At 40.3% G+C, this 15,335-nt stretch overlaps 2 protein-coding genes across 4 annotated transcripts in view; both read left to right on the top strand.

Annotated features, from left to right (window-relative positions):
* Positions 1-13,994, top strand: part of LOC121525613 (tenascin-like) — a 53,737-nt gene extending 39,743 nt beyond the window's left edge. For 2 of the 3 annotated variants that reach the window (XM_041811681.1, XM_041811680.1), the window contains 12 exons: positions 4,489-4,761; positions 5,066-5,188; positions 7,197-7,340; positions 7,455-7,574; positions 7,691-7,834; positions 7,964-8,094; positions 9,981-10,113; positions 10,472-10,623; positions 10,806-10,902; positions 10,979-11,140; positions 12,884-13,047; positions 13,293-13,994. In XM_041811681.1, coding sequence (XP_041667615.1) covers positions 4,489-4,761; positions 5,066-5,188; positions 7,197-7,340; positions 7,455-7,574; positions 7,691-7,834; positions 7,964-8,094; positions 9,981-10,113; positions 10,472-10,623; positions 10,806-10,902; positions 10,979-11,140; positions 12,884-13,047; positions 13,293-13,403 — 1,754 coding nt within the window. In that variant the 3' untranslated portion in view covers positions 13,404-13,994. The remainder of the gene's footprint in view (positions 1-4,488; positions 4,762-5,065; positions 5,189-7,196; positions 7,341-7,454; positions 7,575-7,690; positions 7,835-7,963; positions 8,095-9,980; positions 10,114-10,471; positions 10,624-10,805; positions 10,903-10,978; positions 11,141-12,883; positions 13,048-13,292) is intronic. The other variant, XM_041811683.1, reaches the window with a different exon arrangement.
* On the top strand, positions 2-1,887 carry LOC121525614 (tenascin-like). Its single transcript, XM_041811685.1, has 2 exons — positions 2-319; positions 407-1,887. Exons 1-2 carry the CDS (start codon positions 184-186, stop codon positions 721-723), a joined length of 453 nt encoding a protein of 150 aa, XP_041667619.1. The 5' UTR covers positions 2-183; the 3' UTR covers positions 724-1,887.
* Positions 13,995-15,335: the final 1,341 nt, after the last annotated feature.

Raw genomic sequence — 15,335 nt, 5'->3', positions numbered from 1 at the left:
TATTCATAAATAAACATATTTGTTATATTTTTCTCCCCCCCTGTAGCTGAAGAGCCTGATTTGTACAGGCTAGTTGTTTCTAATATTACCTCAGACAGATTTTCTCTGTCGTGGCGGACAGGAGAAAAGGCATTTGATAATTTTATAGTAGAAGTCAGAGAGTCTGCTTTGCCCTCGCAGGCGATGGGCCGCGCTCTGGCTGGAGACGTTCACTCAACAGTCATGGCTGGGCTTAAAGCCAAAACAAGCTACAACATAAAGCTTTACGCCAGCGTTGGCGGCCAGAACACTCAGCCCCTGTTTGAAGTAGCTACAACAGGTATACCTTACATGCATTTTTTTAACCACTGCATGTGTAATTTCCCAGCACAGCTTCACTGAAAAGCCCTGTTCTTTTTCTGTTCAGAGGACGTCCCCCTGTTGGGGCCTGTAGCTGCTTCGTCTATGAGCCCACATAACCTCAGCGTGTCCTGGACAACTGTGTCAGGCCACTTTGATGGCTTTGTTATACGGGTCAGTGACCAAGAGCAGCAGTCTGATACGCTGGAGTTCAGAGTGCGGGGCAAAGCCCGTAACTTTACCATCTCTAACCTGATGGACGCCACAGGCTATGATATTGAGCTGTACGGTATCTCGCATGGGCGCCAAACTCCCTCTGTGTTAACCCAGGCCGTCACAGGTACTATGTATTTTACACACATCTGGAACTCTAATCACCTATAAATGGAAACCATCTGTGATTTTACATCTTTAGAGGATTGGTACAAAACCTTGATATGTCTTGAATGCTTTCTGCACGATTTCCCAGAACAACTCTCTTCAAAAGTTATCGAAACTTTAAATGTTTTTTTATCAGCAGATGTAAAAGTCCATAACACATTAAGAGCAGATTTAACATGCAGCATTAGCACCTAATGTTTTCACCATGTAGAAGTATTTATGCCCATGAAACTTTGATTTATTCATTTACCCCAAAGAGGTCAGAGGGATGCAATGTAAACATGTTTTACTTGTTCATTTTAATACACATTTGGATCTTTCAAAGAGCAACTATTTCCACATATGTATATTTACAGAACATGCCTAAAACTGTAGTTTTCATTTGTGTTATTAGTTTTATCCAGCTGTGTCAATTGATTAGCATTAAAGACAGGATATCAGTTTGAAAAAAATCTCTTACATGAAAATAGAAATACCAATCCAAAGATATAGTTGTGCATACATATCCTGCTTTTTAAAGTATTCAACCAGATCTGCAAAATTATGCAAAACATATTTGCTGACATTTTTGCCTGGTTAATAGTTTAAGGAAGCTAAAAGACCATTTTTGGTGAATATGCTTATTTTTCCAAATCATGGTGCTCTATAGGGATTGATGCACTTTTGGAGCTAGCTTCTAGTGGCCAGTCCAGGAACTGCAGTTTTCAGACTAGCATGTTGGCTCTTCTCTACTTTATAGCCTCTGTGGTAGCTGTGTGGTTGACACATCCTTTTATTATTCTGTTACGCTTTTTTTTTGGGCGGGGGGGTCCAAATATAAAGCCCATATCCAAGCTTTAAACTGTTTCCTCAGATATTTTTTATTAGGTTTTTTGGAAGCGTATAAATCTCTATGATACATGACAAATTTATCCTTTATGTGTTTTGGACTTTACATTTTGACTTTAATCAGATCAAACGCTGCTGAAACTCCAAATCTCACAGGAAGAGAACAGATTTCATGTTTTGCTTTTGCAATCATTGCAGACATTATCCTCCTAATACACCCTCCTTTGTTCCCCCTCCCACACAAAATATCATGCTCACTTCCCTCCAGCTCCTCTGCCCAAAGTGGAAAACCTAACCATTTCCAACATAACCCCCTATGGCTTCCGAGTGTCGTGGGAGGTGAAGCAGCAGCAGCAGGAGGAGGATTCAGCCCCCTCTAGTGGCGGCTTCAGCCAGTTCCACATAGTGGTGACAGACTCCGGCTGGCTGCTGGAGCCGCAGGAGTTCACTGTACCAGGAAACCAAAGTCACCTGGACATCTGGGGCCTCATCACGGGGATAGGCTATGAGGTCAGACTGACCGGGGTGTCAGAGTCAGGGCTGCTCTCTCGGCCTCTCAATACAGTGGCTGTGACAGGTACCACCCACAGCACTGCGAAGCCCCCTCCTCTTTTTTAAAAGTGTAACTCTAACTTTTTGTTGTTGCAAATACTGTACAGATGTGATCATAAACCTTCATGATCCTACTCTGAAGTTTTGCCACCAAAATCTGGCAGCTTTAAAAGTATAACACTTGCTTTTCCTACGTATGTGAATATATAACCCCAATTCCAAAAATGTTGGGGCGCTGTGTAAAATTTTAATAAAAACAGAATGCAAGGATACGCAGTCTTATAAACCCATATTTAATTCACAATAGAACAAAGAAACTGAAGCATTTTACAACTTAATAAAGAATAATGACTCACTTAGAATTTGATGGCAGCAACATATCTCAAAAACATAGGGACATCGTTGCAATAAAAGCTGTAAAAATAAGTGATACTGATGAAAAACAACTGAAAGAGCATTTGGCAGCAGGTCAGTAACATGACTGGGTATAGAAGAAACATTTGAGAGAGGCTAGATGTAAATATGGGCTGTGGTTCATCATCCACAGAACAAAATATCATCAAAAGAGTCAGAGAATCTGGAGAAATCTCCGCGCACAAGGGACTAGGCAGAGAGTCAGTATTGGATGAATGTGATCTTAAGGCCCTCAGGTGGCCCTGCATTAATAAGAGGCATGATTCTGTACTGGAAATCACTGCATGGGCTTGGAAATACTTCCAGAAATCATTCTCTGTCAACACAGTTGGCTTTGCCATCCACAAATGTAAGTTAAATCTGCATCATGCAAAGAAGAAGCCATATGTGCACATGATCCAGAAACACTGCTATATTCTGTGGGTCAAAGCTCATTTAAAATGGACTTAGGCAAATTGGAAAACTGTTCTGTGGTCAGATGAATCAAAATTAGAAATCCTCCTTGGAAACTGCGTCCTGTGGACTAAAAAAGAGGGGCACAATCAAGACAATGCTAAACCACATAATGCATCCATTACAAATCATGGCTTCACATTTGAAGAGTCTGGATGCTGAACTGGCCTGCCTACAGTCCAAACCTTTCACCAACAGAAAACATCTGGAGCATAATGAAAGGAAAAATCCTGCAGAAAAGACCCAGGACTGTTAAGCAGCTATAATCCTACATCAGACAAGAATGGGACAACATTCCTCTCCCAAAACTCCTCCTATAAAAACCTCCCCGCTTCCCAGACGTATTGCTACACAAGGGTGTAGGAATAATTTTTTGACATGTTGCTGCCATCAAATTCAAAATAAGCTAATAATTTCCTGAAAAGGTAAAATGTTTCAGTGTCAACATCAGAAATGTTGTTTATGTTCTGTTGTGACTAAAATATGGGTTTATGAGATTTGCAAATAATTGCATTCTGTTTTGTTTACATTTTACACAGCCTTCCAACTTATACAATAGATGCTAAATAAAGTTTGAGGGTTGATAATGAACGTTTCAAAGTCTCTCCCTGCTTTAATGATGGCATCCCACAATCTCATCCTGAACTTTCTGCACAATACACATACCTTTTAAATTTGTCATCGTTGATCCTGGAGTCTAGTTCCATTTGGCTAAACTGATTCTGATTTAACAAAATAATCTTAAGATTTTGGTTACTGCCATGTTTTGACGGTGAGGCTTCAGCTCAGTATTGTAACCTAAACCCAAACTCTGATTTGAATGATCTCACTTTTCTTTTATAACAAGCTCTTTCTTGGTGTGCAGCTTCGTCACCATGAGGAGGACGTCTGTTTCTTCTTTCCTGCAAAATATGGACAAGCAAATGTGTTTGGTTTCATATTTTTCAAAGTGTTTTCCTCCAGATATCTAGCAACAGATCTCTCCAGATACAGTGGAATTATGTTAAAGGTTTTAAGGATATGTTCTAAAGTTTCTTGTTCAGTTTTACCTCACTGGTTTATCAATTTTGCTGAGAAATAATGTAGCCATTTAAAGAATGTATTGAATGTTGGAAAACACGATAAATCAACAAGACATTCAGAGCATGAAATGTCTGTTGATTTAACCTCTAACCTTATTTATTTCATCTCTGAATGCACTGAGGTTGTCTTCAAGGACGCATGAAATCAAAGCTGAAATCAACAGATTTGTTTGTGCCTCCGTCTTCTGACATAAAAACATTTTCTCCTCTTGATTTACTCCAAACTTTGCGCCTCTCCAGCCCTTGTGTTTTCTACTCTAACGGACACCGTGGCATGGAGGATTGGCTAAAAGGCTTTCACTCTACCGCCTGAAAACCTCCCGGCTCGATTGCTACCTTCCACTTCTGGCGTCTTTGGCCTTCTCTCAGAAATTCATGAATATTGCTGGAAAAATCCCCCAAAACCTTCTGCACAGTTCTGTTTCCCTTGTCTAACCAGAGGCTGAGCCGGAGGTGGAGCATCTCTTTGTCTCGGACATCACAGCCGACAGTTTCCGTCTGTCGTGGACAGCCGATGACGACCTTTTCGACCGGTTTGTGATCAAAATCAGAGACAGCAAAAGATTAGCCCATCCTCAGGAGTACAGTGTCAGTGGAGATGAGCGCACCAAGGTTTTAACCCGACTCATGGGTGGCACCGAGTATGAAATCGAGCTTTATGGTGTCACTCTGGACCACCGCTCCCAGCCTATAACTGGGGTAGCACAGACAGGTATATGAAAAACCCTGCAGTGTGAAGTTTTATACTAACTACTCTACATTTCACACTTCTTCTTCCTCTTGGAGTGGTGTGTACCGTCAGAAAACTGCACCCACAGTCCCACTAATCATCTTCATCCCTCTGGTTTAGGCCTAAATCCATGTCTGACTCTAATGGAAAAAGCTCTTTTGGGAAACAATTTCTGGAGTTTAATTTGGATCCTCTGAGTAATTTTTCTGGCTACACTTGATTCGTTTTAATTCACCATCTTTTTTCTGCTTTCCTGTCTGCACACATTTCGTTTTAACTTTCTTAGGCCTGAGCACTCCAAAGGGACTTCACTTCTCTGATGTGACCGATTCCTCTGCTGTGGTCCACTGGTCCATGCCTCGCTCCCCAGTAGATGGCTTCAGGATCACATACTTACCCTTTGAGGGAGGTAAGAGGTTTACAGGACTATTTGATTGCTAAAGTTTAGCACTGATGTACGTTTTATGTGGAGTCTTACTCACATTTTGTTTGCATTGTCTGGTAAAAGTCAAGGTTAAACCATCACAGGTTTGAGTTCTGCCACAAAATAGATGTTTGTGACACCTTCAACACTGATTTAAACATGAATTGCACATGAAAACCAATTCCACCAATAGCTCAATCAAACCAGCCACAGTGGTGGATAAATATAAGTAACAGGGTGATATGTGACGTGTAACAGCTCGGATAGAGTCCCATAATCAGCATGATTCATTCTTGCACTAAGAGCAGCCAGGTAACAAATAAAAAGTCACCCACCTGTGTCAGTGAAATCAACGTGAAGCACAGCAGTGAGTTAAAACGTGTGATGTTTCCTCTTTAAGGTTTTTGACTGTAATAACAGCAACATGCACCGAGTGTGCTCATTTTGCAAAGCGTCTCTTGCAGCCTGTCTGGGCCATTTAACACAAATTCTGTGCAGATGTGGATTAAATCAGTTTACTTTAGCGCAGTGCTGCAGCAATTTGCGTAATGAAATCTTTAAAAACTGTTTGAAGGTATGTTTTATCGCTTGTTTTGAGTCCATGATGTTTCAGAGGGGTGATCTGTCACTTTAAACATGATAAAGGACTGTAGTTGTTATTTCTGAGTGTTTTTATTATGTATGCACACATCAGGAGATGTGGCAATGGCAGTAACAGCTTGACACACTACAAACTACAGGTGCAGTTACAGAGAACTTAACTTGCAGAGACTTAGCAAAGCATTTTTCTATGATCTTATGAGTAGACATGAGTTAAGTATACGATCACAGGCTTGTATTAGAGGGAGAATACTATAGCTGCTTCTGAATATGCACTTAAATGTTTTATTCCTTTTGATTTTGTATGACCATGATGTCATACCAATACTGCAAAGAGCAAAAAAGATAAAGTTACATAAATTTGGGGACATATCACCAAGCTATAGTTTGGACTTTAGTATTCAATATGTGGCCCGACAGATTTTGGTAAATCAATCCATATACAGACTTTTAAAAGGCCACTACATAGGTTGCTATGAAATTATGATGTTTTGAAAACAGATCCTTTTGACTTTAATTTTGGAAAATTTCTTGTTGTCCTTTTCTGATGTTTTCCTTCTTAGCAAATAGAGTAAGAATTCAACTAGGGATATTTATTTTTATTTTTTTTTTATTTGCACAGTGTAAAAGAATAAGAACAGAACAAGGTGACTAAAGTAAAATACTGGGCAGGAGAGCCAAAGCCCAAGAGACTTAAAAAAATGCAACAACCCTTAGATAATAGGAGTTATTCTAGGCAGCAATGTAGGTTAGTTAAAAAGAGAAACAATCACATAGAGGTGTGTATTCACATGATATAAAGCATCCATCAGATCTAAGAAGAAGACACAGGGCTGCCGTTGTTGACTGTGGTGGAAATAAGGTCCAGAAGTATCAACTTAAATTTCTCAGTCACATCGATAATGTGCTTTTTTTGTCCTTAAAGTCACACCATATTTTAGTATCATACAGGGAGAGCAGCTAGATGCTACTCACTGTAGCTTCTCACAGAAAATAACACCCCTGCTACTTTCTATGTCTTATTTTCCTTCAGAAAAAAACCCAGAAAGCTAATTGGAGAAGTCTGCAAAATCTGCAGTTTGGAATATCAAACATTTCCTCTTTTGCTGTTCCCTTTAGCTATTTACATTTGCTTTTACCAAAAAGTTCTTTTTTTCAGTGTCTTGATTTTGGAGGATGTGCTAGAATTTTCTTATTTTCTTCCAAATAAAAGCAGGTTTTTCTATTTGAATAGGAATTGAAGCACTTTTTAATCAGCCATCATCAAGTCAGAATTTTGCCTTGTTTTGTAAAAATATAACCTGTTAAATATAATGGCAATCCCATTAGCTTCAGCAGTACAGTGTGTTGTATTTTATTACAGGACTCTTATTTTGCTCTTTGACCTTCACAGGGAGCCCGATGATGCTGACTGTAGACGGAGGCATCTTCCAGGCTATGCTACCTAATATGGTCCCCGGTAAAGTTTACCAGGTGACTGTGAGTGCAGTGAAAGGTCTGGAGGAGAGTGAGCCCAGCACTGACACCGTGACCACAGGTTGGTAACATCTGCGTCACTCCTCCTGACCGGTAATGACGCTGCAGTCATTTCTTAGAAAACTGAATTAAAGCCATGTACTTTCAATGCTGTGTTCCTGTTTGTGCCCTGAAGGTCTGGACAAACCTCAGGGTCTGATGGCGGTAAATGTCACCGACACGTCAGCTCTGCTGCTGTGGCAGCCATCCGTGGCGACCGTCGATGGCTACGTCATCACCTACAGCATGGATTCAGGTGTGCATCTGTTTGCAACATTTTGATTCATTTGCAATACATCTATGTTTTATTTATTTGTGTTCCAAACTGATAACTTTGCATTTTTGTTTATTTTCTTCTGTCCTCCCTCACAGTGTCCCCCATGGTGGAGCATGTGTCTGGGAACATTGTGGAGTTTGAGATGGACTCATTGTTTCCAGGAACACACTACACAGTCGGAGTGCATGCAATGAAAGAAGCCCTGAAGAGTGACTCAGCCATGACTGAGTTCACCACAGGTAGGCTAAGAGAGAAAACTGAAGCAACATCAGACTGAATGGTGCATATTATACTTATTGTACTGTTTTTTTTTTTTTGGTAAATGTTATAAATCCAAACTGGTATGCTGGGTTTTTTTTTTTTTTCAGATGTGGACCCTCCCCGTGATCTCACTGCTATCAACATCCAAACTGACAGCGCAACTCTAACATGGAAACCTCCGCAGGCTGCCGTCACTGGTTACACACTCACCTTTACCTCTGCTGATGGAACTATCCGGGTATGTTTCACTCATGAGCTCAAATGTGTATTTGTTTATATTCAAAACCAATGTGCAGGGGTTAGCACTGTCACCTCACAGCAAGAAGCTTCCTGGTTTGACTCCCAGTCAGTCAGGGCCTTTCTGTGTGGAATTTGCTTGTTCTCTCGTGCATGCATGGGTTCTCTTGTGGTACTCTGACATCCTCCCTCAGACATAAGACATGCTCATTAGGTTAACAGAAGATCCAACAGGCATTTTCATAAGATATTGTCTGGACAAACTTCTCTTGTGCACACTTACGCATTTACACAAGACAGTAGGCAGCAATATGCACATAGTATGGGATTTGCAGATCTTCCAAGAGAAAAAAGGAGGAGGAGCAGCCGTGGCATCCACTGGCATCGCTATCTGTTGTTATTTTTGAGACACTGTCAGTGATCCTCTTCCTACTTCTACATCTGCCATGCAGCTAAGAGGGTGAACAAGGCCTCTGCTGCATAATGGTTTTTGAAGAGACAGGAAGTGTTGAGATTAAGGATGCACAATATTGGATTGCTGATATTTACAAATTCGCTATAGCCACTACCGATTTATTAACGTTTTTCAGACCTTCATTTTCAGTCCTTAAATCGCTCTAAAGTTTAAGGATGAACAAAGAAAATTTAAGTAATGAGGATGAACAAAGAAAAACACTTCACATTGGTCCCACCTAGAACTCCGTAAATGTATTTGTGCACACAGCCAGTATTTACAGCAGATGTTCCTGGTTCCCCGGTCAAGGCCTTTCTGTGCGGAGTTTGCATGTTCTTCCCGTGCATGTGTGGGTTTTCTCTGGGTACTCTGGCTTCCTCCCACCACCAAAAACATGCTTGTTAGGTTAATTGGTGACTCTAGAATTGGCCGTAGGTGTGAGTGTGAGCGTGCCTGGTTGTCTGCCTCTATATGTCAGCCCTGCGATTGACTGGCAACCAGTCCAGGGTGTACACCACCTCTCACCCAAAGGCAGCTGGGATAGGCTCCAGCCCCCCTGCAACCCCAAATGGGATAAGCGGTATAAAAATGGATGGATGGATCTGCCAATACTGATATCATGCTGATAAGATTGTGCATCCCTAGTTTAGAATTTCCCCTAAATCTCTACTCGCTGATGAGTACCCCCTGACTTTACATCCCCTGTGGACTGTACTCAAGTACTCTTGAATCATGCCAGAGACCACCTCCTCAAACAGGGTGGTGTGAATGCTAGCGGGGTTGTGTGCAGTCTGATCAAATGACCTGGACTTTGAGGTCAAGTGTACTTGGATTTGGGCCCAGGTCCTTAATATGAGTCACCCTAAATAGCCTGCACGTGTAGGTTTTTGTGTGAATGTGTGCCTCTGTGACTAACTGGAAACCAGTCCAGGGTGTACCCAGATTAGCCCTAGTCCTCCTGTTCCCAAATGGGAGCAAATGGTGTAGATAACAGATGCATATTAAAAACCACAGACTGTGTAAACCCATTGAATCTTGAGACTAATTCCCAAAGCATATTTTGATTGAATTTTTAACTTTTTAGTAGAATTAAGTTAACTAGGAATTTCCTTGAGAAATTCCCTAGTTTCCAAGCTTTTCTGGGTATATGGGTTAAAATAAGATGTATTAATGCATGCATGTCTTTATGTCTTGTACAATATTATTATTTATTTAGGGTCCAAACTGCAACATTTTTCATTAAATGGTTGAACATTTTCAACCATTTCTTGATGGGGTCCTGGGTCCTGATGCCTGACCAGTTGAGAACCCCTGGTTTAGGGTGTCTACTAGTTGTTTCCTCCTGAATTAAAACCATCAGCTGCAGAGTTGTTCATGGTTAAATCTCTGCTGTTATAATTCTTTCTGATTTATGTATGCATGAATGGATTCAGGAGGTGGTGCTCAGCCCAACGGCGTCCTCCTACAACATGGCTCAGCTGACCGGCTCCACAGAGTACAACGTCAGATTACAGGCCATCGCAGGAGCTCAGAGGAGTCGTCACGTCAGCACCGTCTTCACCACCAGTAAGGATCATAGTTTTAACTATATGCACTCCAACATACAGTAGTCATGGGGGGGCTCTCAAGTGTAAAAATCCCATTTAACTGTTGCGTAACAGCCCAGATGCACATTAAAAAGCTATTTCTTCAACATTAAAATTCCTCTCTTTGAACGTGATATTCCACCTGTGCTTGTATTTCATTCTGTCTGAACTGCCCTAAGTGGAAAATCCTTTTTCTTTTCCTTTTTCAAACCTTTTTTTCCAAGCCCTTGCTCTCACATGACACTGAAGTAGTTCTCTTTTATATAACAGAGAGGAAGATGAAGCACCTGTGCCGTCTGAGCTCAGTGAGATGATGTCTTTTTAATGTGTTCTTCCAGTTGGACAGCTGTACAGACGCCCTAAGGACTGTGCTCAGATTCTGCTGAACGGAGAGACAACGTCGGGTCTGTATACCATCTATGTGGGGGGAGAGGAGACGCTGCCCATCCAGGTGTACTGTGACATGACCACGGATGGTGGAGGATGGCTGGTGAGGAAATCAACCCACCGGGATCCAATTAAAAGCCGTTTTAAGCATAAATCACCACGAGTAGGAAAGAATCACTGAAGTTATGTAATGCTTTTGATAGGCAGTCCCAGAGTGACCTCCGCAGAGCTTGTTAAGATAATACTGAAACTGTTGTGACATTCATGACAGCCATTCCTCTCCAGGTTTTCCTCCGACGCCAGAATGGAAAAGTGGATTTCTACAGGAACTGGAAGAACTACACGGCTGGCTTTGGGAACATGAATAACGAGTTCTGGCTGGGTAGGAGCACCTGTCCTCTTTGCTTCTTCCTCTCTCTGTTACTCCTCATCATCTGACCTGTATCGTGTTATCGCAGGTCTCTCCAACCTCCATAAAATCACGAACTCTGGACATTACGAGCTGCGTGTGGACTTACGCGATAAAGGGGAGTCGGCCTACGCTCAGTATGACAAGTTGACCATCGCAGAGCCGAGAACACGTTATAAACTCTACATCGGAGCATACAGTGGAACAGCAGGTTGGTACAGTATAACTGCAATGTAATAGTTCCTCACTTTCCCTTTTTATCCCCTTTCTATGCAGAAAAAAAGAGAGGGCTGAATCCTTTTCCTTAAGTCTGGTCACAATGAAGCTTTGGCCAGCAGCCAGTCAGCTTAGCCCAGCATAAAGAATAGAAACAAGGGGAAAACAGCAAGTCTGGTTCTGTAAAAATGGGACAAAAAACACAAACCAGCTCTGCTTAAGTTTCTGATTATTACTTCATTAATAGTTTCTTGTAGAAAAAAACTTTAGAACTGTTAATTTCTTTGTGTAAAGGTTTCTAATATACTCCAGATAGTTGGGGAAATCTTAAAACAGATTGACTTAACAATCCAGTGCCAATTAGGTGCCGATGGTGTGGTGGTTTAAGGCGCGTCTCGGGTATGCGGTTGGCCTGGGTTTGACTCCAGCCTGTGGCCCTTTCCCGCATGTCTCTCCCCAGCTCTCTCATCCCTGTTTCTGACTTTAACCACTGTCCTCTTCTCAATAAAAGCACTAGAAGCCCAAAAATAAATCTTAAAAACAAAACAAAACAAAAACAATTTAGTGCCAAGCAGAAATGAGGCTCTGGGTAAAATGTTTGGTCTATTAGGATTGTTTGCAGCACTTCATTGCAGATCCTTGTATACAGAGAGAAATAAATCATTATTAGAATTAGGGCTGGGCAGTTAATTGCTTATTAGATTACATCGCAATATGGCCTGCTGAAATTTTAAGAAGGTGCAATGTTTCTTTAACCTGAAATTTGTGTCAAAATACCTGCTTAAAACTTTTTGTTGCAGCAGAGATGACATGCATTATATATCATGCAATCATTTAAATGCCATTTTTTTGGGGAATAGTCGTCTAAAAATCTTACTTTCTTCATTTTTGTACAAAAGGGATAACTCTTCATTACAAAAATAAATCTTTGCAATATGAGTCAGAATTTATAGATAGATATTTTTGTAATTGTTCATCTCTTGTTTAATCTAATATAGAATGTCTTATTGCTTAAATTTTTTGAAATATATGTGAGATGAGGAACTTAAGCAATTATCACATATCAAATCGCAACATGGGGGGAAAATGGAAATTAGATTATTTTCCCAAATTGCTCAGCCCTAATTAGAAAACAGCTGATGAGAGCATCATAAACCAGCACTACCTGATTTTTGCTTTCACATGGACTGTTTCTCCTGTATACACAAAAACCTGCTGATACATAGTGATTGGTCAGCTTGGTGGTGCAGGTTCAGCTCAGTTGGTAGAGCAGGGGTTGACTCTCGATCCTGGCCTGTCTTCCCAGAACACTTCCCACTTTGAAAATCCAGACTCCTGAGTATGGATGACACATTTTAGTAAAATCTGCAAGATCTCATTTAGTTGTTGAGGAGAAATCCTGCAGATAAATCATTTATAAAAATGTAAACCTTGTCTTTTTTTTTGTAATTCAGTTTCATGGGAATAAAAACATTCAGATATGATGTGTCAGTGTAAAAACTTTTCTTACCTTTAGATGGAGCAACGGTAGCAGTTAGCGTCCATTTGAAGTCTTTGTGCTGACATAAAATCCTATCCTCTTGCTCTTGCTTCATGCTTACTGCACAGTTGTGTGAGCGGTATCAAACTTCTCCTTTTACTCTGCAAGAAAAGGGCATGTTTTCCAAATAGATCTGTTTCTTTAAGAAGACTCAGATTGGCTGTGTTTTATAATTGTAACTGTTGATATTCTCCCCAGGTGACTCCATGACTTACCACCAGGGTCGACCTTTCTCCACCTACGACAACGATAATGATATCGCTGTCACAAACTGCGCCTTGTCTTACAAAGGCGCCTTCTGGTATAAAAACTGTCATCGGGTCAACCTCATGGGGAAATATGGGGACAATAGTCACAGTAAGGTATGTACAGGTTACTAAAGCTGTATTTAAATGTTCTGGCTCTTATTCTCTGTCATTCAGCTGTCATATTCTCATTGGTAACTTGTCAGCTCTGTTGAAAAAAAAGCTAATTCTAATTTTCCATTGTGAAGTCCCTGCTATGTGCAAACCTCTGAATGTGTGGTGAAAGGAAAGATAACTCTGATGTGTTAGATGTCTCACTTTTTGAGCCTTTTTCCAATAACTTGTGGTTTTTTTTCCCTCAGGGGATCAACTGGTTCCACTGGAAAGGCCACGAGCACTCGATTGAATTTGCAGAGATGAAGCTCAGACCGGCCAACTTCAGGAATTTCGAGAGCAGAAAAAAGCGATCATAGACTCGTGAGCCCCCTCCCCCGTTCGCACCTCAGCTCCACACAAACTCCCTCTAAACTTCTGTGTTCCCTCATCTTTAAATCACTCTCGAAAATTCACACAAACAACGACAATCACACTGAATGTAATTCAGTTCTGGCTGTGAAAAACAAACCCGGTCACATTACACCAAAGAATTAAATAATTACAGTAGCTGTTTTTGTGTTTTTGGCGTCCCAATCAGGCGCTGGTGTATGAGTGATAATAAAGAAAGAAGTGCGAGGTTTCAGGGGCATGAATGGACATAAATAAAGGGTTTTGGACCATAAACATGAGAATTTAATGTAAAATTATGTAAATGAATCCAATCAGTTACATGTCAAAGGCACATAGTAAGAGACGTCACATCTATTCAGTGTTGAACATCAACTCCTCCATTTTAAACTGAGCTATTAAAAAAGATAAATTATACAAAAATAAGACATTTTAATGAAAACAAAGAACTCTATAAAATGTCATGTATATTTACTGTAAAACCAAGAGATCGATTGAATTGAGTTCATATTTAAATTGTGCTTTACTTATTTTGATAGAAAAATAAACTCTGAATGATGCTCTGCAACCTTCAATACAAATAAAAACATTAGTTTGATAAAAGTGTGTTTGAGCCCTTTTTTAAATACATATTAAGATGAGTTCCACCTTTACACCAGCAGATGGCAGTGTTTACCTTTCATGCAGCACATGCTGGGACTGTGCTGCATAAATGAGATTAAACTTAATGCTATTTCTCCCCAAGCACACAGTCAGGAAGAGTCAAACATGAACATTTTCCAGTCCTAGTTTAACAGGATTTTCAGTGATTTAAAAGACTGAAATTTAGCTTAACTAAAAGGTCTTGAATATGTAGAGTTTTAGTCAGTGCCATTAGACCTGTAACACATACACAGACCAAGGCTACACCCTACATTAGCTGCAAAGCTAAGAAGGTCATTATTAGTGTTGAATTTAGCAAAAATGTAATTAATTATATTTTAGATTGGTTTATCCATCCATGTATATCTTTCTATTTATCCCTGTCAGGGTGGCATCAGTTACTTGTATAATAGGACAAATTTGTGTATACATTGCACAGACACTATATATATTTATTTCTCTATTAAATTATGTGCTTATGTATTCATTTATACACATTTTCATACCTTTCATTACATAGAGGAAAGTTCTTTCAGATTTAAAAATTACCTGTTTTCTATGAGTGTCTTGGCCAAGATTGGTCTTGGTAAACCTACCGTAAAATCCGAAGTATAAGATGCAATTTAAATAGGGGAGAGCAGGGTTGGTTGTCACACTTTTTACTCTAGTTTGAATTACTCATTAACAAAACATCTTTCTTTAGTCATTCCTACATTAAACTCAAGCTTAAGGTGTTGGCTTGAAATGTGTTTCGCTCCCATTTTGCAACTTATTGAAACAAAGAGGTAATTAACTATCAAAGACACTGACACATTGTGACAACCAACCCCATCACAGGGCACGATGTCACACCATGGTGTTGTGTGCCGCAATGTTATTTTCATGGGGAAAAAAACTAAAAAAGAAGGCAGTACAGAAATTTGAAACTTTAATTGCATTGACACATTGTCAGATAACTTAACTTAATACATCCTAACAACAAAATAAGCAAAGTACATGAACAGAAACATCTTTAGGCCATCATAAAGAGCAAAACAGACAGGCCCAACAATAACAGCCTACTAAACTAGGCTACACACATTACTATCTGAGTCACAGTGATGGCAAATGTAGGGTCTAGACACTCGTACATCCAACACTTCCCCCCATACCTCCCCCAAATGGCTGTGACAACCAACCCCAAAGAGAATGTGACAACTAACCTCAGCTTTAATTCCTTGCTACCATCAAGGCTAACAACCGTCTAACTACTAGTTAGG

The sequence above is a fragment of the Cheilinus undulatus genome, linkage group 17, assembly GCF_018320785.1.
Source record: "Cheilinus undulatus linkage group 17, ASM1832078v1, whole genome shotgun sequence".
Lineage (NCBI taxonomy): Eukaryota > Metazoa > Chordata > Actinopteri > Labriformes > Labridae > Cheilinus > Cheilinus undulatus.
This window is presented reverse-complemented; position numbering and strand designations above follow the sequence as displayed.